This window comes from Phalacrocorax carbo, chromosome 15 (assembly GCF_963921805.1).
Source record: "Phalacrocorax carbo chromosome 15, bPhaCar2.1, whole genome shotgun sequence".
In the NCBI taxonomy this organism is placed as follows: Eukaryota; Metazoa; Chordata; class Aves; order Suliformes; family Phalacrocoracidae; genus Phalacrocorax; species Phalacrocorax carbo.
In genome coordinates, this window is record NC_087527.1 from 2,614,171 (window position 1) to 2,637,692 (window position 23,522).

Sequence of the window (23,522 nt, forward strand, 5' to 3'; positions counted from 1 at the left end):
TTTGGATTCAGGCTCAAATTAATGTGAGAAAAACCAATCCGGACGCACAACCCGGAGAGATGCATCGCCCCGGGAGGTCTGATGCCACAAGCGGGTCTGACCACGGGGCTGCTCCTGGGGACATGAGGCGAAAGGCAGAGCTCGCCACAGCAGTGCAGAGGGAGAGAATTTTTTTTTTTAAAGGTATGTGGTTCTCAAAAAGAAAAAAAAGAAGAAAAAAAAGGCCCTGTGTTTGCAGCCAACACGTGTAATCTGTTGCAGCCCTTGTCAGACAAAACAGTTTTGCCATAAGACAGCGATTCCCAGAGGGGAAAGGGGCGAACTGAAAATACTTTATCAGCTGCGTACATATGTAAAGCGGTACCCTGGTTGAAAAGCAAAGCCTCTTTCCCTTTGAAAGCTGGGAAGGGAGGGACGGGAGGCGATTGCCTGAGAGCGGGGACAGAAATGACATAGGCACAAAGCCGAACGCAGCAAAGCCCAGGCCTCCCTCCTAAAATATGCTTATCTCCCTATCGGGCCAAAAGAGCTACCTAGCTGAGGTGAATATGTATTAAACAAACAAATCCAAACAAACATGAGACGTGACTCAGTTTGGAAAACTCTTAAAATATACATGTAGTTTCTAATGTACAGAAATTATCATTTAATTCAGATGTTAAGAGCAGGTTCTGCCAGAGTCCCTGTGGTCAGCAGGGGCCTCACCTGCCTCCCCAAGCTCCTGTGCCGCCAGGCTGGGCTGTTTGTGACATGAGGGGAGTCATGTTCCTGCCTGGATTTAAGAGGAGATCCTGGGGCGGGAGCCTCCAGCAGACAAGGGCTTTTCCTCCTGCTAGAATTCAAGGTCTGTTTAAAAGGCTGGGAATAGCAAGACCTGGATGCGTGGCACAAATCAGCCCTCGGGTTCCCAGGACGAGTGGACTCCGCTGGCAACAAGTGTGCTGGCTGCCAAGTCCCCCGCGGAGGCTTCTCCCTCTCCATCCGTCAGCGAGAGACCTGAGAGGATGGAAAAAAGAATTAATGTCACGTAGCAGCTCCTTGCCACTGCTGGCAAACCAGAGAGGGGGACTCGAGCAGGCTGCTGTGGGCTGGGGGGGACACACCAAGCGCCCGGCTCCACCCCAGGCACGGCTGGCTGCTCCAGCGGGATGGAGAGCCCGGGGAGGGGGTGAGATGCCAGGGTGCTTCCCATGAGCATGGATGTACGTGGGCAGGAGGGAGGTAAGAAACAGGATGGGGGGAGGAAGCAGGAAAAAGAAAGGAGAGGAGGAGGAGAAGAAAGGGAAAGAGAAGAGGCGGCGGGAGGAGAGGGAAGGAGCACGCGTGCGTGCCCATCTGGGCGATGCATCACATTGAAATTGTCCCGCATTAAAAATTCACCAGCCAGTGAATTTTCAAGGGATTTGTAGTAATTAGATGACAAAATGCTGGCAAATCTCAGGCTTGCCAAAGATGTTACTCAGGGGTCAAAGACTCGACACTTTTGGCTGGGTAATTTGTAAGTGTCAATCACACTCAGCCATCAGAGAGAAAGGAGAGATCTAACGGTTGAATCCTAACGAAGTCCAAGGCTCCTGCCTGCCGTCGCCCCGACACCCCCTCCCACCGCTGCACTCCGCGGGGCGCGCCAGCCTCCAGGCACACCAGCTGAAGCACAAGAGTGGGGTGGTGGTTTGTTTTTTTTTTTTCTTTAAATAAAAAAACCCAAACAACTTCCCAGTTTGCATTTTTAAGCCCCAATTTCAGGTGGGAGGAGCGCTTGCTCTAGTTTGCAGCTGCCTAGGGGTGATGTGCCTGCCCCATTTATCCTGCCGGGGGTGGGTAGGATGGTGAGCTGTGACGCCCCGGGGCGAGCCCTCCGCAGCCCTGCATCACTTCTTCTGACACGTGCTTAAAATTGCTCCTGGGACAGTCTGTCCTCCCGTTTCCCAGGGCTTTCTTAGCCCAAGCTGACACACTAGGCTGGGTTCGGCCGAAAATGAAATTAAAACAGCTCCTGCCTGCAATCTGCCCATTTCTCCCTCCCCATCAGGTGTTACGGAGCCTTCGGAGCCACCAGCACCACCGCGTGGGTTGTCTCTGCCTGCCTCGGCTCTGTCGAAATAAACTGGGTTGATTTCGACACCGGTGGGATGCTCCCAGCCCCAGGGCTGGCAGGGGCAGAGGAGGGGGTGGCCGTGCCACCGGGGTGGCTGGAGGGGGTTCCCGCTTCGGGCTGAGCCGGTGGCGGCAGCGTCTGCCGCACACCCACCCAGAGCCTGAGAGAGAAAAGAAATTAAAGGGTTTTCTACTTCATCGGCTTAGAAACCAGACCACAAAATGCAAAATTAAAGCTTTACCCAAAGCGCCACGCGAGATCTCAGTCCTGGCCATACACAAAGTCTCCGGTGTGGGGCTCAGGCAGGGCTCAGCTTTGCCGAGGCTCGGCAGGAGGGATGAGGCCGAGGTTAAGCCTGGGTTTTGGTGCTGGCTTCCTCTGGGCAGGGTGAACCCCGCAGAGGCAGGGTATGACCCCATGGGGATGGCTGCCCGGAGACTCAGTGTGTGGCTGGGACAGAGAGCTCTCACGGCGCTTCGCGTGAAGCTTTATTTTGCATTTTGTGGTACCATTTCCAAGACGATAAAGTAGAAAACCTTTGGACTGATTAGAGGGCAGCACCCAAGCACTTCCCCAGCCTCAGCGGCATCAGCGGGACGGCTGCTAACACGGGCTACGCTTAACTCCGAAAAGATTTTAGGTCACCAAACGTGGGAGAGGCGGGAGCGTGATTTCCTCTCCATCTCCTGCGGCTTATAAAGCTGTCCTCACCACACCTGCGAAATCCCACCTCCGGTTTTGGGCTCTCAGGGACGGTTTAAGCTGTAGGGAAGGGACGGAGGGATGTGGGAGGGCTCCGGCCACCAGCTCTGCAGTGCTGCAGCTGCTGGGGCATTGAAAGCATCCGTCATACCCCAAGGAAAAACACTCTGCACACCCCAAAACCACCTCCCAACACACTTAAATAAGCCAAGTCACAGGGAAGGAAAAAAAAAAAAATAAAAAAGGAGGTTTGTTTGCCACCCAGCGTGCTAAATTTTGCGAGCGTTCTCAATCCAGCAGTACGGGGAGGGGAGAGGCGGCGAGGGGAGCGGAAGGGCAGGAGTAAAATCGCCTTTGGCCAGACTTGCTGCGGTTTATTTTGAATCCATTGCGATTCCTTGCTGTAGGACGGTGGGACTGTAATATCTGGTAACTCAGCCAAGTGGCAGCATGGTGCTCTCCAGCCATCGCGCTGCCCTATATAAGGGAGCTAAGGGGACTGTAAAAGTGGCTGTAGGTTTCTCCTCAATTTAGAAAGTCATTTAGCAGCTGCAAAACACCGCCTGGCAACAGCTGGCCCTCGGAGGGGCATCCTTCCTTCAGCTACTCATCGGCTGCATTCTGAGCTTCCATTCTGCGTATTCAAATAGCTCGAATCACAGTCCGAGATCTGCAGAGGTGCTCTTCCGTTTTTTTGTTTATCTTAACTCCATCTACCATCATTTTAAGATGCTGCTAGAGGAACATTTGCTGGGAAGCAGCAGCTGATCTGCGGTAGGGAGGGTCTCTCTGACCTCCCGAGATCCCATTGCTGCTGCCCCGGCTGGTGTCCGGCACTTGGGAGCCGTTTCCCATGAGCAGGGGGAGCCTGCTGGCCTCCCCGTCAGAGCCTGCTGCCGGCACATGAAGACCGATAGCCCACCTCGCTGCACCTGAATGCAGCTCCTACCGCTGCCTCGCTTCCTCTTGCAAGAGAAAATGAAACAGCAGACAAAGCAGAATCTGATTTTTAGTTGGGTGAAAATGAAGAAAACCTTTTTCCCCCCACATCACCTCTCCTGACGCACGCTACAGACATCCCTCTTGCTCTCCTACTCTTACTTTCCCCTCGACAGGCAGCCCGCGTGCCATTGCTGTCCCCGCAGCTTTGCTAAGCCCTGAGCTGGGGAAGTCGCACGTGGGGACGCGATGACACCGGCTCTGCGCCCTCTGGTCCCCGTGGGCTGCGGGACAGAAGCGCTGGCAGGACGCACGGGCTGGGCACGCTAACGCCCACCAGCCCAGCGCGGTCCTGGGGCTGGAGGAGAGCTGAGCCTAATTAAATAGAGGCTGCTATAATATATAGCATTAAGATATTCTGACTGTGGAACGTAGGGATCCATGCTCCTGCAGCCCGGCCTGGCCGCTGCTGCCCCGCGGCAGGGAAGGTCGGACGTTGTCCCTTCTCCGGGGTCCTCCCCCACCGCCCCTCTCCGGTTTCCCCGCTCTCATGCTGGCATCGCTTTCCGTGTTTCACCGATTCAGGTCACACCGTGCACACACCCGTCTCAGCCAACAACTGTTCGTATTCTCTCTGCATCTCTTCCTAGCTCCAGTTTGGGGTGAAAGCCTCCCTTATTAGCCAATTTGGATACCCATTTACTGTGAATTACTGAGCCTGATTATTATTCATGAATGGCTAAGTCTGAAATCTCAAGCCTTGCCATGCGATTTCTCTCCCTCTCCAATGCATATATTTAGGGAAAACAGGCGGCAGCGTGTCTCGGTCACACGCAGCCGCGCGCTGCAGAAAGGAAAGCTGCACGCTGCCTCCTCGCTCTCCTGCTTTATTTCCCAGCAAGGAAGGTCGTGGAGGAAGCTGGAAGGTGGTGGTGCCGAGCACTGGTCACAGCGCGACCCGGGTTAAGGCCCAGACAAGCCGTAAGATTAAGGAGAATCGCGCGCTCCCCAAATCCCGAGCAAACCTCCAGCCAGCACCCCAGCTAACCGCCCCCCACGGGTGTCTGCAGCCCAGGGCGACGCCAGTTTGCTGCTGTCCCCTTCTACGATGGGGTCCAGCTACCGGGAGTCACCTTGGCTGGGGCCGAGCCTGGCTGATCTGTGGCCACCGGTTACCCAGTGGCAACTGGCCCGATCCCTTAGACACAGTCAGAATATTTTAATGCTGCCTGCGGGGAGGGTAAAGGAGGTTTCTGCGTGAGGCGGGGAAACGATGGGGCGGCAGCAGCGGCTTCCCTTGGCTAATCCTCTGGCGGGGGAGCAGCAAACGGGGTTTGCAATTGCAAAGGGCTGGTGGAAGGAGGAAGGGAGACAATTAGGAGCCGAAGAAAAGCAAGCCCCGACTGCCGGCTAGAAGAGAAGTTTGCAGCGCACCTGCACACCCGGCGGGAAGCTGGGCTGCTCCCAGCAGGGCTGCGGCAATGGGCACGGCGCACAGCTGCCTCCACCTGTAGGTCTGCACCGTGCTCTGCAAATGGGGAAACCGAGGCAGCGAGGGAGGGTCTCTGCGGGAGAGCATCGCTCCCCCAGCAGCACGCCTGCGTTCGCACCGCTTCTTCCATCTCAAGGGAGCAGCGCTGTTTTTTTAAAAGCCCCCCCCGCCCCCGCATGTTCCCTGCCACATCTTTCTCAGGAAGACGGCTTCAAGCACCTACGGACACCGCGCTTGCTGCCTCTGCGAGCAGACCAGCAAAGCTGGAAGAGTGGCTGGGGAGAAGGGGGTGGCTGCCACTGCCAACAGGCAGAAAGAAAGGCCTGAGATCCCAGAGCTCCTGCCCAGAGCTGGCAGCTGCCTGCAAGGCAGGGGCTGGAAAGCAGCAAGCGCGACACCAGGGGACGCAAGCTCTTCCTGCAGCCCTGGCACAGGGCTGGCGAATGGCATCGACGGTGCTTGCTGTGAAGAGACGGGCTTGCTTGGCCCTTCAGCGCTTCCCAGAGCCCTGCTCCACGGGGCACACCTGGGAGGAAGACTTTGCAAAGGCAGGACGGGACTAAAGAGATGAGAAGAGCTGAAATTCATGATCCAGCGCTGTAGGCAGGGCCAATGCAACGGTGATGAAAAGAAACCGCCCGCGGCTGGGCAGAGGGCACGGCGCAAGCAGCAGCAACTCAAGCCCGCACCTCGGGCAAACAACAGCCTGCAGAGCAGGATGCTTACCTGCCTGTCCACGCCTGCGCCGCGTCCCCTGCCTCCTCCCACGAGACAGTGAGAAAAACAACACAGATCGTGGTCAAGAGTTTTCCAAAGGCAATGAGTCACTTTGAACAAAGAGGGCACCGGCGCACAGCCTGGCTCTGGGAGCATCGCTTGGCAGAGACACTCAGCCCTGGGAGCGGGGGGACTCGCAGTGCCCAGCAAAACCGCGGCCCCTTGGATATTCTCTCCGCGTTAACTTGCTTGCTGTCCCCTTAAGTAGATAACAGCCCACACAGGCCTCTGGCAACAGGCAGCAATAAAGTAAAGCTAGTTTTACATTAAAACCCGTTAACCCTCTAATTCAGTAAAAAGGCGGCATTTGAATAATATCCTAATCCAATTCCAGAGCCGCCCTGGGGAGCGGGATACGGCGGGCGCCCGGGGAACAGCCGCTGCCGTCACAGCTCCCGCGGCCGTCCAGCCCTCCAAGGTCTCGCCCCGGATGAGGCTGTCACAGCCTGGCAAAAGCCCACCCGCCAGGGCTGTGGGCTTCCACCTGGGGTCTGCAGACCCCATGGGGACCCTGCAGCGTGTCCCAGGGATTGCAGAAGACCGGAGTGTAAGCTACTGGTTTCAGCTCTCCGCTGGGGAGAGCACAGGCCTCTCTCCAGAGACTCCTCAGAGCTCATCTGCCGGAGGCCGAAGGAGCCCGTGCAGCCCCTGGACGGTTGTTATCTCCAGCTCTTGCCCGCAGAGCGGTGGGCGATGACCCAGCCCGGGGCAGAAGCTCGGAGCGGGCTGCTCATCCTCTCCACCATCAGCACAGCCTGGATACAACGCACCCACCCCAGAAAGGACACCCAGAGCAGACGTGTGTCGCACCCTGAAAGTGCCCAGCTCTCCCCGGGGGGCAGCGGGCAGCCGAGGGCTGACGGGCACACACGGTGACACCAGCCCTGTGGTGTCAAGGGGCAGCAAGACGCGGGGGCCGGGGCTACCGCTCGCCACGGCCTCATTACAACAATTACTGTGCGACCGTTTGCTATAGATACAACCTTTCCGAATAACAGTTACCGCTAAAAGAAACTATTATCACTCCCGAGAAAATAAGCATATTGCGATGGTGTTCAGCCGCAGAAGCACTGCCGGGGTTAAGGACCGCTGGGACGCTATTTCCCAGGTTTAACTACGTGGACAGTTAAGAGAGTTTGCATTATTTCATCATTAGGATTGTTTCAGACTGAGGAAAAAAAGAAAAGACAGTAGGGAGTGATGAATTTCCTGCAGACCTACTTAGGCGTTCATTTTAATTCAGGGTAATTAGCAGGTATACGCTCGTTTTCAGAAAATTCCCGTTAAACCCGCTGCAATTTTAGGGGTGCAACGTGTGGGAATCTCAGTACGTAACAAAGAAGTCAAGTCTTTGCTTGCAGAGTAGGAATTAACTCAAACTGTCCTCCAGAGCTGCGATCAGCACTTCCATAATTAATGTACAGACATATATATCTGTATACACATACACAGCCCCCCCCCCCCCGCACACATCAAACAGATTTCCTTGATACCAAATTGCCTGAAAAATTAACCAATGTCAAACTGCTCAACAAGATAAGTATCATTAAGGGAAAAAGAAAATCTTCATTATGTTTGAAGGTGCGGGGAAAAAAAAAGACCCTCATGAATGTTTTCTAGCCTGATTCCAGACCAGGAAATAACATGTTTTAAAACGTATCAAAGGGTTAAATTAATTTTCATTAAAATTTAAATTTGAGAAGGCTCCCTCTCTCCTTTCCTCCCTCCTCCCCCTTTGAACGTTTGACTGGCAACCATTTCATATTTCAATCTCGGCAGAACAAATTGAATTAGATGTTGAAACCAAACTCTGCTCTGTTCTCTAAAGCCTACATGCTCTGCTTGCGCTAATCCTTTTCGTCGCCGCTGCAGACCTCAGAGACGCTCAGCAAGAAACCTGCCCCGCCACAAAAGACAATGAAGGGAGAGGGGGAAAAAATAACCAGAAAAAAAAAAAAAAAACCCCAGGAAAATCCAACCCCAGCCCGCAACCCTGCAAAGCTTCACTGAAATCGCGCTGGATGACACATGTGCCTGGAAGGGACCCTGCCAAGCTCCCCTGTGCTGGCCGTCGGCTGTGCTGAGCGCTGCCGGTTGCTCCTTCACCCCCGGGATGCTAAAGCCCCATTTCCCTGCAGTGACACCCCCCCACCCCCCCGCGCAGAGCCACCCTGGACCACCGACGGGTCCCACCGCTGCCACGCGCTGTGCCAGCGCAGAGGGCAGAGGCAGTGGGGAGCAGTGGGGAGCACTGGGGACGGGAACGCTGCTGCTGAGCGCTGAGCAAAAAAAGGATTAAAAAAAATATATCCCCGCTCCCTGGTGAGCTCGTCACCATTTTGGCTGGCCCTCTTCGACAGCGCTGCTCCAACAGCCCTGCCTCAGTTTACCCACCCGTCCACCGAGTGCAGACGCCCCCCCCCCCCGCTGCGTGGCAGGGCGGGGGCACTGGAGCTGCCGTAAGGGATGAGCGTTTTACACCGCAGCCCTGCAGAGATCCCAAGGGGACACCCCTGAATTTTGGGGGTCTGTCCCCTGAGCTGGGGGCCCCAGGTCCCAACAGCAGGAAAACCCAGTGTCGGGGGCCGGGAAGCCACTCAGAGACAGCAGCAGGGCTCCCGAGCTGCAGCACGGTTTAGGGGACCAGCGCAGGGCGTTACAGCTCTGGGCGCTGAGCAGTAGCACTCAGCCTCCTCCCCAGGGGGCTGGCAAGCCTCGAGCCCGCCGCTGCCGACCCCCAGGGCCTGTGGGACGACCAGTTTTGGTGAGGTTTGCAGAGCAGCTGGAACAGGGTATGTCCGAAAGCACGGGGCTTGCCTGGGCTCTGAGCAATGCTGCCTGTCCTGCCCCTCCTGCACCGCTCCGTCCCTCCCCACCTCCATCCCTCCCCAGCCGTGTCCTTGCGCTGGCTGCTGGAAAACGGCACGTACACCTGGAGCCATCCTCAAATCAGAGCTGCTCCAAGGGACAAATGTTATCCTGAGGCCCCCGTCACTTACTGCAGACAGACTGCATGAAGCAGGCAGTTATTTAACCCAACTCGGATTATTCCCGTGGTCACGTAAGCACCTTCCCTTTCATTGGCAGGGCCCCGGCGCTGTGCTCGTGCCCGGTGCTTGTGGCGGCCCGGGAAGGCAGATGTATTAGCAGGGTTATTGGTCGGCTCCAGGCCCAGATGCGCTCGCTATTCAGGCAGCCAGCGGTGTTGTGGGTTGAACAAAAGTCCGGTAATAAGTAAGGTTATGAGCATCCCACTGCTAGGTGTATTGGGTACCGCCTCGGAGCAATAGGCAGATATTGCCGAGAGGAAAACAGCCTCTTCGCAGTAATGTGCATCGCACATACACACACACTCCAGCGAGCACAGGAGGGCTTCCTGGCGCTGACACAGGGAGGGCAGCCCCGGCTCCCCCCCCTGCATGGTGGGCTCAGCGCCACTTTGGATTGCATGTATTGCACAGCCCTAGCGGCACCCCCAAAAACCAGAGGGCCCATAGGCCACTTGAATGAGATTCAGGAACTGGCGTAATTTCTGTGGCTGCAAAACTGGGAGCCAGAATGCGTCAAAATCGTTCCCTTGGCGGTGTTGAGCACATACAGCCTTGCTGGAGGAAGTGCCGCTGAGACTTTCTGCCCTGCACGAAGGGTTTGGCAACCCGGCGCCTCAAGTCGCCTCTCCCCAGGCACGATGCCCTTGTCCCTCTTGGCCGTGCATGACTTTCTCAGCACGGGATGGGGTTTCATCACCATGGAGGTGGGCGTTGAGTTCCTCAGTGGATGGAAAAAGGGCAACAGGGCAGTTCAAAGGGATCTAGAAACCATCCTGGTGTTTTTATTGCACTTCTCCAGATGCTGTGGCTGCTGAACAGGTTTACTACCAGCAACCCAGGGTTTCCACTGTAGCCACGAACACATGCAAAGGAGATCCACGAGCCTGTCTCCCATCTCTTGAACCCACACATGGTTTGCTAGGAGGTCTAAAAAGCAGGTGGGGGGGCTGACTGACCTGCCCGGTGTTTGACCACAGGGAGCTATTCCTTCCTGGCTCCCTCCCGCCAACCTCTGCCGTCCTGCACTCTCCAGCCTCTAGAGGTGCTACTCCAAGAAGACACACACCAAGAAGGAGCAATGCCAGCCCGGCCTCAGGACAGCATGAACTAGACCTTGGGGTGCATGGTGGCCTAGGAGGGAGTGAAGCTGTGGAGGGCTGGGGTGCGGGCAGGGAAAAGGCCCCTGCCAAACTATCTGTTTTGTGGCAGCAGCTGCAGGCTGGTCTCCAAATGGATGCTTTTATCTTTTTTTTGGCACCCCATCTGTTTTCCCCAACCACAGCGAGGGGCAATTTGTGACTTGACAGCGATTTCTGCTACAACAGCAGAAAGCAGACACACTGGGGAGGACAGAGAAACACAAGCAGTGCACGCTGTCCGTTAAAAGTGGAGCCTAAACCAAGCCCAAATCTGGGCTGTACCCCTTGAGACCATGGCTACGAGCCTGCAGGGTGACAGGGAGAAGAGGCAGAGGGTGGGATCCCACCTCGGGGGCTGCTGAGCCTTTACAATGCCACCTTCTTGCGGCAGCCCAAGGCATTTTGACCTTTAGGGCCAGCTGTGCCCGCCATGGCCCCACTGTCCCCATACCAACCTCACCAGATGCAAGGCAGCTGCTAGATGGCCTCATCTTTGTTGTTCTCCTCCTCTTCCAGGTGCTCCAGGATTTCACTCAAAACCTCCGATCGTTTTCTCTTCTTTGGGGAGTCTGTCCAGGCCCGGGTAGTAATGAAGGGATGCAGTAGAACAAGAAGAAAAGTAAAGATTACAACCCGGGCCCACACACAACCGCCTCCAGCTCACCTCCTGTTACCTCCAACCCCTCTCATCCCCCTCCCAGGTAAAGCCCCTCAACTATCATTTACTTCTCCTCGCCAGGCAGGCCCTGGCCGGGCACCGTGGCTGGAGGAGCGACTCCATACCAACCACCCGTGCTTTGCTTCACAGGCTTTGCTGGAGGCAAACAGCCCCAAGCGTCTGAACAGGCTCATTGGTGGTGCTGACCCTTCCCGTTGACCCCAGTTCACCCATCTGCTGTCCAAGAGGGGTTGCAAGACCAATCTAGACCCCAGCTTGGGTTCAGCAAGGCTCTTGGCAGGACACTTACCCACCAACATCCTTGCTGACACATAAGGAGGCAGCCCAGCCTGCATCTCCCACCTCGGCTAGCAGCAGGTGGAGGCGAGAGGCTGGGCAGGGATGTCCCTGCTTCGCTCCTCTTGTCCTGCACCAACAGCACTGTCTGTGACCCCCGCCCCCCCAGCATCACCATGCGCCTGAAACTGCCGTGGGGCGCAGCCCCATGCACGCAGACCTCCCTGTGGATGCTACAGCCTGCGGGAGGGTGAGAAACCCCCGGGGGCTGCCAGCACCTGAACGAGCATCCCAACCTCGCATCAGCACCCGGTGCTGGGGGTGACAAAGCCATTTGGCCCCTGTGCTGAGGCTGACGTTGGCGCTGCCTCCTCTCCGCCGGGCAAGAAGTGCCCTCTCGGCAGGAGCCATGGCACAGCCCCCTCTCCCCCTGCTTGCTCCCCAGCCAGCGGCTCTCGCTTGTGAGCAGCACATGGAGAACAGCTGTTTAAATCCTGCTTTCAGACATCAAAAGCCTCGCTGGGTTTCTCAAACAAACAAACATACCATAGGACTAAAGAAAAGGTGTAAAATAAATAAATGGAACAAGCTGTGCATTTTCTTTTAGTATTACAGCTGCTGCGGGAGATAAACAACAAGTAAATGTCACAAAACATCAATACAGAAGAAATTAACCTGACAAAAGCTCACATCCCCCCCTCCGCCTCCCCCCCAACTCCCAACAATTTTGCATTTCTGGAGTTCCCATCTAATGATTTTATTTTTTCAATTAATTCCTTGACAGAGCGCCAGAACCCGCCTCCCTCCCCACGGGGGGCTGTGGGGATGGGCAGGGGGACAGGGGTGCCGGCAGCCCCCACTCCCCTCCTGGCACCCACCCTACCGAGCTCGCGAGAGCCGAAGGGGGACGCAAGGTGCCACCCAAAGACCCTCCGGTGGCTCTTCTGGATTCAACCATCCAAAGGCACAAGGGACAACCCACTCCAGAGGAAGGTGCCAGCTCAGTGCTTCTTCCTCCCCCTCACCCTGCCCTCCCAGCTCCCGCTCCCCCGGCCAGCCTCACGCTCGGGGCCTGGGAACGGCATCGAACATGGTCTCAGCTCCCAAATCCAGAGCAGGGAAGAGTGTGTCCCCCACCTGCCAGCCCTTCCCCACTGGACCCCGACACGCCCCACACGGAGAGCCCCTGTGGAGGCGATGATGCAGGTTACACGGTGGGGGTGCTGCATGCGGGGTGCTGGATGCAGGGTGCTAAGAGAGCATTCCTAAGCAGTGCGGTGCACCCAGGGGACCTGCCGTGGCGTGGGCAGGGGGCTGGCAGGGCAAACGATCCCCACCGCGTGCTCCAGATTCACCGGCTCAGCCACGGCGCTGCTGGGGAGCACTGGGAGCATCTCCCCATGCGTCTAACAAGGAGGAAAAGGGGGAAAAAAAAACCCAGGAGGGTGGGGAAGCGAATTGGTTTGACTTCCGTTCTGCTGCTCCAAGCTGGTTAAGGTTTGCCTGCTAACGATCCCATTTGCTTCCTTTAAACAATAGCCAAAGCCGGCGGGGGTGGGCCGAGAGGGGGATTACCACGGGATTAGAACGTGGCAGGGTTGCGGATGCCACGCTAATCCTGCAGGGTTTTACTCTCCGGCTACAGCATGTGTTTGCATTAGTTACAGATGCTCTCCAAAAAAAAAAAAAAAATCACAAAAAAAAAGAAGAAAGGAGCAAAAAAGGGAGCCCAAAAGGCTGGGAGGTGAGGGTGAGCGCGGCGGGTCTGTAATGCAGCTGAGAGGTAAAAGGAGCAGTTTGGGGGTCTGCGGCCAACGGAGGAGCGTGAGGAGCGGGTCCAGAGTGCAGCATGCCTTCCCCTGCAAACCCTGTGCTTCCAGCAAACTGTAAATAAGCAGGGGTGAGGCGCAGCGGGGCTCTGCTGCTTCACACCCACCCACAGCCCTCTGCCGAGACTGGGGATCCTGCTGGAAAAGCTCTCACAACCGAAATACAAGACAGACCACCTCCTCATGCATCAATCTCTCATTCGCCTGGCTGCAGCCTTCACATCCCCTCTTTTCACCCCATCCTTCCTATAACCCTCCCCACCCCCCAAGTCATTCCTTCCCCCTCCTGCGTCTCGCACAGAATTCCCCATCTGTCAATTTAATTCTTTGATCGATGGGAAAGAGCAGGAAAAAAAGGCCCAGCACAGCTGGCTTCCCAAGTTAGCCCTGGCAGGATACCGCCAGCCCCGCTGGTGACGGCTGAGCGCAATGTTTGTGAAGCGCAGAGAACACAAGTCAATAGTAATTTAGCTGGATTGGGAGCAAGTACCTTCCCCGCACGGAGCGCGGGAGCGCGCACGCGGAGGGTACTGCGCCTTGCTCGCGCATCCTCCCCCCGGCGAGGCTCGCCAGCGTGCAGCCCCACCGGCAACTGGTGCCCCGTGTCAGGCGAGCGAGGGAAGGGAATGGGGATCGAGCTGTTCACAGACCTTATGCGGGCTGCAGTCTTGTGACCAGGGAGATGAAGGGGATGTGCTGGTCCGCACCGCGGCTCTGGATGCAACCCCAGGCTGCCCCCTCCTGTGCAGGGCTCAGATCCAGACCTGCTCCTCGCCCCAGGGCTGGCAAATTCAGCTGCAGGGCATTGGGAACCCTTTGTCACTGTTTTGGCAGAGCCAAAATATTCTCCCTGCTGGTTTCAAAGATGTCAGTGATCCTTGTTTTCCAAAGGGAGGATCCCCCTCCCCTAGTAAGGGCTGCTGGTGGCAGGGTTCGCGCGCCCCGCGCTGCCCTGACGCAGCGTTTGCCATGACCCTGCTCCATGTTGCGAGCTGGATTAGAGGCCCCAGGGCCAACCACTGGCCAACCTTTCCGTGGCTTCTCCTTATCACATTACAGCAGGTAAGTCTCTTTATCTGCAGAGGCATCAGCTCCTCCCCTGTAGCAGGCCAAGCTCTCGGGCTTTCGAGCCACTTTGCAGCAGCAGGTCCCACAGATTAATAATGCATGGTGGGGTGCAATTAAAACTCAAAGAAAGTGGTTTTTTTTTTTTTCCTAATACAAGACCCTCCTGCCTCAGGACGAAGAGAAGATACACTCAGAAATGAGCAATAAAGACTTCAACCTCTTACAGACTGCGTCTGGAGGCAGGAGCGCAAGCGCAGGGCATAGCGCTGCCGTCCCAGCCGTCAGGGCTGGGCTGGGCCTTCACTCCTGACAGCATTACTGAAACCATCTCCGGCAGCCGGCGACCACTTCTGGGGTCCTCGCTTTCTTGTGGAACATTACAAAGACTCAGAACAAGCCATAAAGAATGACCTGAAAACTACACAAAATGGGAAGGAAGCCTATTCCATTTTATTGCATCTATTAGACCTATTGAAAAGATGGCTCAGAAGTGGCTTGATTGCCACGACAAGCACCTGCACGGAGAAAAGATTTAGGAGACCAGACCTCTCTTTAACCTAACAAGTAGCAGCAGAGTGAGACCTGGGAACTGGAAGCCAAATCTCTATAAATGGTGTCGAGAAATAAGGCGCATAATTGTAAGAGAGAGAAGTCAGCGGTAGGACATGTCTTTGGCAGCCCAGACTTTACCAATTATTTCCTTGCTAAGACAAAAATTACGGAGCTGACACTGGAGCTGCTGGGTGAGGGGATTTGGCTGCTGCTACTCAAGACACCTGCTACTCAAGCTCAAGGTAGTGCTTTCAAAGCTGGAGACGCAGAAATCTGCTGTCATGGCAGCAAGACGGAGCAGGATGAGCTCATCGCTCAAGTCAAATTCGCCATCGAACCCCGGGGAGTGCAGGTCACCATGTTGTTCCACTGGACCTGGGTGATAACAACCCCCCAGGCCTTACAGCAATCTTCTCACCCTCTGTTAGCTCTCTGCAGCCTCTCCTACACACAGATCCACCATGCTAACTGTGGAAACACCCGCGCACCACTGCTGTGCCCACAGCAAACCAAAAACTGCACAGAAAAGAGGGAATGGAAGAAGAAGAAGAAGGGCCTTTTCAAAATCCTTCAATTCCAATTGCAAAACACTTGGGAGGAATGTGTCTGAAAGCCCCGTGAGATGGGCAGTCTCAGTCCTTTGTCCCACCCCTTCTGCTGTGTGCAAATTCCTCGGCAGGCTCCCTGGTTGCTTTTGTTTCTGTGGAATAACCAGGAAAAGGGCCAGGAGCGGCACAGGCCACACGTCACCCTGTACTGACGGCACAGCGCTGCCAACGTGGCTTGACACAAACACATGGCACCGCTACAGCCAAGACCAGCCTCTCCAAACAGCATGGGTAGCTTGTGGTGTTGGAGGTCTCCAGGTCCAAAAGGATCACAGAAGACTTTCAGAGAAAGAAAAAAAAAAAAGGAAGAGACTCTCCCATGGGATGGCAATGCTCAACTCTGCAAAGAAATAAGCTGAGCTGGACGGTGGGCTAAGTCCCACCCCACCTACCGCACTGTGCCTTTCGAAGGCATCTGCCTCCACATCCTGCTCCTCAGCTGCTGCCGGCTGGGCTCGGCCTGGGGAGCAACACGAGGACAGCAGCAGCAGCGGCTGTTGGTGGCAAAGAGCGGCTGAAGACACCAGGGACCTTGGTCTTGACTCTTTTTCCTGAGCCTTTCTCTATCTTTTCTCTCCCATTCCCAGCTTGGTGCCTTCCTACCTGCAGGTAAGGGACCAGAGGGGCCTGACCACTGCAGCCTGAAAGTGTGGAAAGACCCTCCCAAGTCACCCACACTGAGGTGAGAGAGGAAAGCTCACGGGGACATCCACGAACAGCGCAGGGACGGCTGAGCTGCTGCTGCGCCTTGTGGGGAGAGGAGGAAAGTTGGGGGAAACAGGTATGGGTAGGAAAAAGCAAGCTTGGCTTCTGGTCGACAGAATCCAGTCTGTATCACCAGCGAGATGAGATGCGCGGTCTCAGCCCGGCTGTTCGGTAGGCTGAAGGGGTGGGGAGGATTCAAGGCAGGGCAGCAATGCTGTACGGGCTCTGTATCCTTCCCACCCTGGCTCCATGTGGAAAAATCAGCCTCCAGCTACACCGCGGAGGAAATGCGAAGGAGCTGAAGGCAGAGCGGTAGCCGCCCTCTTTTGCTCTTTATCGCTATTGCTTTCCGCTCACCCACAGCAAAAGGGGCAGGGCGCAGCTCCCTCCCCTCCTCGGGGCCGCTGGGCATCACTGCCAGACCCGCCTCGAAATCGGGAGAGGGCGCTTCCCAAAGAAATAAAATCCCACCCGTGAAACTCCAGCCTGCCAGTGTGGTGTGGGGAGGCTGAGACCTGGTCCCAGGCACCAGCCAGCTCCCAGTGCCCACCAGTGTGCCCCAGGCGGGCTTTGTTATGGAGATCCGCGCCTGGCAAATCCCGCTCTGCCGCAGGATTAGCTACCAGCAGTTTTGCAGCGGAGGACACGCGTGTGCACCAGACAGGGCTGAAGTCGTTGGATGTTATTTCTCTCCCCTCGAGATGGGCTGGAGAGCAGCGATGACTACTGCCTTCCATCGCATTTTCAATCCCTAAAGATGAGGAGTGATAACCTTGCTCCTGTTTTTCAGCCAAGCCCCTGGAGCCACCGCAGCTCCAAGGCTGCGTCTTTCCTGGGATGTGAAAACTCGCTTTTGCCACTCTCGCAGAGTCCCCACCTCAGCGAGGAAGACCCCGAACAAGCTGGCTGGAGCAAATGCAGACAGAAATCAGGAAGCAAGCTGAGCCTGGGGGAATCAGGGAAGCAACAAAACTCACAGGCAGCAGCCAGCACCTGCTCAAGTCTGCAGCTACCATAAAACCAAGACTGTTTTTTCCCTCTAGACTGAGCAGAGTAGAAAGGGAGAAAGGAGGTCCTGAATATAAAATGGGGCGCATGAAACATCACACCTCCTGCCTTTGTCACCCAGGTGGAGGCTCACGTTACTGCGATCAAGCATGACCTGTTCCCTCTCCAGCACTGGGTTCTGGGTGGGCACATCCACCCCCAGGAGTGCCTGTCCTCCCTGCTGCCTCCTGCATGCACCCAGCAGCACAGCTCCACGCCCAGGCTATCGCATACACCTCAACACCACTGTGCTCCTTTTGGTCTCCTTTTTGGCACCTCATTGGTGGCCAGCCCGTGGCTCCCAGCACATCCCCCTTCACTCCACACCCCACATCCACCCTCAGCTCTTCCACCGCCAAACTGCAGCTTCCCCAGCCTCGAATAACCAGTGTGGTGCACACCATTTCATGAACACACGGCCGGGTTCCACTGGAGTCAGGCTGGCTGAATAAGCGAGGCTTGCTGCTCTTCCATTGCCGGGTGCTGCGAGGCGCGGCCCCAGGACTGCTTACGCCAATCCCCCGGGCGACGGGCAGGTGCGTGATGGAGAGGGGAGGCTGGCAGGGGATGCAGGAGGAAGAGCACTGATCTCCAGCTTAGCCCTCCAGCCCAGGGGAGCCCTTCCTCCATAAATATTTGCCAAGCAATGCATTTGTGCCTGTCAATGGCTGTCAATAGGAGCCTGCAGTGCTGTTATCTACAGAGCTATCATTCTCAGGAACCTGATCCAAACAGCCCCCTCCATATCTCATCTGACGGCCAAATTACTTGTCTTTTTTAATCTGTGTGCTGCATGCACGGAGCCTGTCCCCAGCTACGGAGCACCCTGGGGTGCGGGCAGACGGAGCAAAAGCATTGCAGCTGGCAGGCGGCATCGAGGTGCCTCGGCAGCGCCAGCACACAGACAGTTAACCGGCTCACGTGCACACAGAGAGCTGTCAGACAAAGCCCTGGCCTGCACGTCTCCTGCTTCTCCCTGCGCTTGCATCGTCAGGCTCCGGGATCTACCTGCCAGCTCCGGCACGCCGGCAGCGGCAGGGAAAGGGCTGGCGTGGACCGGCAGCGTGTGCCAGATGGGACGGTGCCAGCCGGGGCTGTACTGACAGGCCAGAAGGATGCTGCTACGTTACCGTGGAAATGGTCTGCTGTTTTCCGTCTCAGGGCCTCCACCGTCTCCTCTGTGTCTGCCCACTCCAAGACCAGCCTCCGGCCGTACAAATGCGTGCTGTGGCACAGGGCATTGAATGCTTTCTGCAGAATTAAGAGAAAAAAACAATAAGGGAGAAAATAAAGACAGGCTCACATGAGGAAAAAGCAACAATGTCCCTCCCTCTGCCCCGAATCTAAAAGGCCACCAGAGAACAGCCTACTTTGAGCACTTTGCTCTGATGGGGCAGGATTCATCTCCATCAGTGGCTTTGACTCGATCGTTTATCTTTTACACACTTGCAGCAGAGCAAATACCCATCGCCATTCCTGCAGGCTGTTGCTGCTTGCTACGGAACAGGCTGAAATCCAGCACAGCAAGCGGCTCAGGGTTGGCTACAGCCTTGCATCACCCTGGGGCCACACCTGAGCCAGGAAAGCTGCACCCTGGAAAGGCTGTCGAGACTTGGGGTAGCCCTAGGTGCAAACCAGGGCTTTCACGGGCAGGGCGGCAGCGCTGGGTTAGCATGGGCAGAACAACCTCGCGACTCTCCACCCACCCTGTCCTCTGCTGGCACGCAGTAATGCACAGATCAAATTGAGTAGAAAGGTTGCTTTCTGCTCAGGGGCAACAAGTTAGAAGAAGCACAAGCTCGCTGGGGAGAGCTGTCATCCTCTCGCCAGCGGTTTGGTGATGTTGGCCACGGCGGCAGCAAATGTGGCAGAGCCAGAAGCCAGCGCCGAAGTCCTCTTTTTGCCTATGGTAGTTCACTGTGTTACAGAAATCCAGAGGTTTCCCCATTGTTAGATCCTGCTCAATAACATCCATAAAGCTATAATCTCTTGCTGATGTTGAATACAAGCGTGCCAGCCAGCACAGTAGCTCAGATGGCTTTCTATGCCTGTAGGCAACCAGCAGAGGCATTCAGGAAACAGTGACTCGATCCAGGGAAGGTTGACTTTGTCTTTATTTCCTACAGACTTTCAAGGAAATTCAGGGCTGAGCAGGATTGGGCCCATAATGCAAATACACAAACACACCAGTGAAATATTTTCACCCCCGGGGGCCCACAAAGTGCTCCACAGCAATGCTACACATGGCTGGCTGCAGGGGTAGAGAAAAGGAGCCCAAAACGCTCTTTTAAAAACCCCAGCTAAGGCTGGGATTAAGTCAGGTTTTATGCTCTGCAAACTCACACCCCTGGAACAAATACGCCAGCTCTAGAACCCTGTCCAACAGGGACATGCCCTCCCATGCCATTTGGGTGCCCCCAAAACAGCGCTGAAGGTGTCCTGGAGAAGCCCAGACGTCTCCTCCGAGCTGTTTGCTAAACAGCAATTTTGAACAACTGCAGTTGTCCCCAAATGTCACGTCTCTGGGCAGAGGGGCTCCTCCTGCAAGAGGCTTTGGCTGCCCGCGACCACTCCTCGGCAGGCAGGACCCTGCCTGAGCCAGCAGGTTACGAAACTCAGAGCAGCCCCCATTTCCAGCGATCAGCACTCAGTAACCTGTGTTCTCCTCTCCTTCTGTTTCCTTTTCACTCATATAATGCTTATCATAAAAAAAGAGAAATGAGGAGCACCAGCTCCGCCTGCTCCGTAGCATCTCTTAGATTCCCCACCTTTGCCAGCTCCCCAGGGCTGATTCCGGCAGGACCGTGTGCCTCCTTTTTGGGGGGGGGCTCACTGCCCTCTGAAGAGCTGCAAGCCTGGCAAGTGCTTTTGCAGCTACAGCTGTTTTTATTTGCCACTGCTGTTGTTTTAAAGGCCTATTTTCACTTGGAATGGTATCCAATTAGCAGAGCAATGTGTTGGCTTAAATAAACACTCGGGGGGAGGTGGCAGTTGGGAGTTGTGATGGCTGTTTACGTTGGCACAAAGAGCCATTTCCAAAGCCTGGCGAACAACTGCAGCTCTAATCGCCAGGTCTCATTTGTTAATTTATACTTTTTAATTTCTCACTTCCTGCAGCACAAGGAAGAGGAAGGTTGGAAGACAGGATACGGCCCCGGCAGCCTCGCTGCGCCCTGCGGGAGGTCACGGAGGAGGGCAGCCCACGCCGAGCGCATCCACGATCACGGTGGGGAGTGCCGCACTCGGGCTCTCAGCCTCAAAGCAGCTTGCTCTGCCACGTCCTCCTCATTGCGGGATTGCTTCCATGCCCCGCCAGGCACACGCAGCCGCTCAGCCCAGTCCGGGATGAGGCATCCCCTAGATTTGCGGGGAGCACTGGGAAAGGTCATGGAGCAAGAGGGAAGGCGGGCGCTGCCATCAAGTTGTGTTGCATGGAAGGAACCCGCTGGGAGAGACGCATCTGCCGGCAGCCCGGTGACATCGGCCCTTCCCAACCGGCCACACTCCCGAAGCGAGCTGTTCTGCACCCAGAAAGAAGCAAAGCTCAGGATGCAGAGGCGCGCTTGCAGGGACCCTCCCGCCCCACTGCTGCTCCAGCCCACCTGGGAAAGGGTGTGCTGGGACCTGCCGTCCCCACGGCCCCGTCCTCCAGATGGGCTCGCAGAGCTGGGGCTGCAGAAGAGAAGCCGTGCATTTCAGGTGAAAAACAACTGAACGTCACTTCATTTGGAAACGAGCTGAAGAATAAAACTTCGCTCTTCATTGCTCTGAGAGGAGTTAAGACTTTTTCAGGGAACAAAAAGAGAAGCCACTGATGATTTAAAAGACAAAAGGATGAAGGGGGAAACGCCATCCCCATACATCCCTGCTGCTTGAAATCTTCCAGGGAGAGGAGGAAATTTGCTGCTGTTGCTATTCCGAATGAAAAGATAGGTAGGGGAAAAAATATGTTCTAATTGCACGAGAAATACAAAAAGAGGACAAGCAGACCGGCTTTCAAAGACAGTGGGGCTGGCGGCAGGAGCTATTCTCAGGGTGCAGCTCTTCTACCCAAGTGACTGCCTTCCCGGGACACCTCCTTTGAAGACCAAAGCACTGGACGGCCAGAGGCTCATTCAGTTGCATCTGAACTCAGGACAAAGAGAGGTGTGGTGTCTGGTCATCAGAGAGAGGGACTCACCGGAAAAGACCTCTAACTACCACAGCTTTAAGAAAAGGGGACCCTCTGAGAACCACCACACAAGGCTCGGTATCCTTAAATGCCAAAAAAGGATTTACTTAAACCCACTGCCAGGTTACACCAAAAGCTGAAGAGCCCTGGCAAATGTCACAGGTCTCTTTTGCTTTCCAAATGCTTTAAGGGTTGCATGAAAACCCTATGGCCCTCTCCCCCTGCACAATGTGCCAATATCCCAGTTAGGATTTTGCAGGGTTTGGTTGGAGTTTAACGCCATGGCTCAGTGTGGCCGGGTTTTGTAGCCAGCTCTGAATACAGCTTGGGCATCTGCAGACGGCGGAGGGAGACAGGAACGGGGCAGGGAAAAGCGGAGAGAGGATGGGGAGAGGCCTTGAACAACAGCTCAAAATGTTTGTGGGATTCAGAAAGGGAATTTCGAAATTAAGGGGTGGCTGATAAACTCACATGAAGCCCAGGCTTCCAGGACAAGACAGACACTGCTTTGGAGCAGAGCCTGCTGCGCCAGGGCGTTGGAAAGGCAGAGATCAAGAGACCGGACCGTTACGTCCGCCACCCCCAGGTGCTACGACTCCATCCCTAAATGCCGTATTAATTTGGAAGACAGTGCTGTTCTGCCTATAGATTCCCCCTTGCCCTATTAAATACTCAAGCCAAAGCGTCTCCAGGCTGGAGTCATTAGAGGGACAAAGGGTCAACAACATTAGGAGATTGATAGATTTCCCTTCTTCACAAGAACCAGTCCCAACTGAGGATGCTCTCTGCAATGCCAGCTGCAGACAAGGATTTTTCCTTCCGTGTGCGTGAATTTTTAAAGGCTTGACTCTCTTTCCCGAATGGGCAATTTCTATTTGGAGACCAGATGTATTTTTATATCAACAGGGGAGAAAAGTGGAAACTTGGCTTCCAGTTAATAGTTCAAAAATAAAAACAATCCCACAACAATTCTGCACAGGGAATGTCAGGAAACATGTGAAATGGTTAATGCTTCCTTAACTGGAGTTAATTTCTTATTGCCAGTGGATCAAAGTTCCCTTTCTCATCCCCCAGTTTCCATGCACTCCCAGCTAGTGGTCAGCTAACACCGGAGATTTAAAACCAAAGGCCTGACCAGCGGGTATGCAAACCCTCTTTGTGAACGTTACTGTGCCCCTCCCATTGCTCTCTTTGACATGGGTTCCTCCCCATTTCCTAGCTTTGTACGTGCGCGTGCTGTAATCTGTTAAATGCTCATGACATAGAAGAGAGGGGGCCGCTAATTTCATCTGACGGTGGTGTAGCACTCTCATTTGAGACCCATCCATCACCCAGGGAGCCGCTGAACGACCCAAGAGACAGCCCTGGCTGCAGATGTCACCGTGGGAAAGCCAGGTGTGAGCCTGGGGCTGTGAAGGACGAGGATGCTGCCACCAGCATCTTCCCATGCCCTGCCGGGATGCCACCTCCCCTGCCGGCAAGGCTGCCTGACGAGCGCGGCTCGGGCACTCAGCCCTCCCACAACAGCACCCTTCAGCGGGGCTGGCTCTCCTCGAGTGGGTGGCAGAGCATCAGGGGAGGCTGAGGAGGTGAAACCCAGCCCAGCAGGACAGGTCTGCAGGCACAGCACTGGGGAGTTTGGAGCGGGACCCTCACATCTATGTCCTGGCTTTGGAAAATCTCTGCACATGCTCCCACAGCGGCCGTGGTTGCTCAGAGAAAAAGACAAACATATGAGGTCACAGGCTTTAAATGCCCAACAAAGCCACCCTAATTATTCTATTACAAAAACAGCATGTTTTGTAAGATGCTTATATGCGATTTCCAGATTACCACTCTGAGCAAAAACGTCATTGACAGTCACAGCTATTCAGCTCAGAGGTCTCCAGGCCCACTCCCCTCCTCTCTCATTTCACTTAGCAATAAACTGTAAGCCAATTATGTCCGTGTTTACAATATTCAGGATCCTATTCATCAATACACAGTGCATCCTTTTCCAGACGGCCAATGGAGTGTACTTGATGTGCCACTTGTAAGACAATTAAATCCCTCAAAGAGATGAGGGAAGGAAAAAAAAAAAAAGAAGGAAGAAGAGCTGCTTTGCTGGAAAAGAAGAACCTCCCCACCGAGTGATCTTCTGTAGGGTGGCTCGCTTGCCTCCCACGGTCTCTGTGAGCTTTAGGAGAGGTGCCCTGAGCAAGCACCCTGCCCGGCTCTCCCCCCTCCAGCCGGCTGCCGGCGCTCACCAGCGATAGGTGGGTTTCCTACTGTTGAGGTCTCTATTTGTCCATCAGCCACCGGGTCCCCCAGGGGCTGAAGAGGGACTGGACGCAGACGCTGAGCCTGTGCCCTGTTTCTTCCAGAAACCAAGCAGAAACGCGGGTGCTGTC

General features: G+C 55.4%; 1 protein-coding gene across 2 annotated transcripts in view; it reads right to left on the minus strand.

The window, feature by feature from the left end:
- Positions 1–593: 593 nt before the first annotated feature.
- RBM19 (RNA binding motif protein 19) overlaps positions 594–23,522 on the minus strand; it is a 72,729-nt gene continuing 49,800 nt past the window's right edge. The window contains exons 23-25 of one of the 2 annotated variants that reach the window (XM_064465898.1): positions 18,092–18,212; positions 10,658–10,766; positions 594–996 (exon numbers count right to left, since the gene is read on the minus strand). In XM_064465898.1, coding sequence (XP_064321968.1) covers positions 10,675–10,766; positions 18,092–18,212 — 213 coding nt within the window. In that variant the 3' untranslated portion in view covers positions 594–996; positions 10,658–10,674. Of the gene's footprint in view, positions 997–10,652; positions 10,767–18,091; positions 18,213–23,522 lie in introns of both variants that reach the window. The other variant, XM_064465897.1, reaches the window with a different exon arrangement.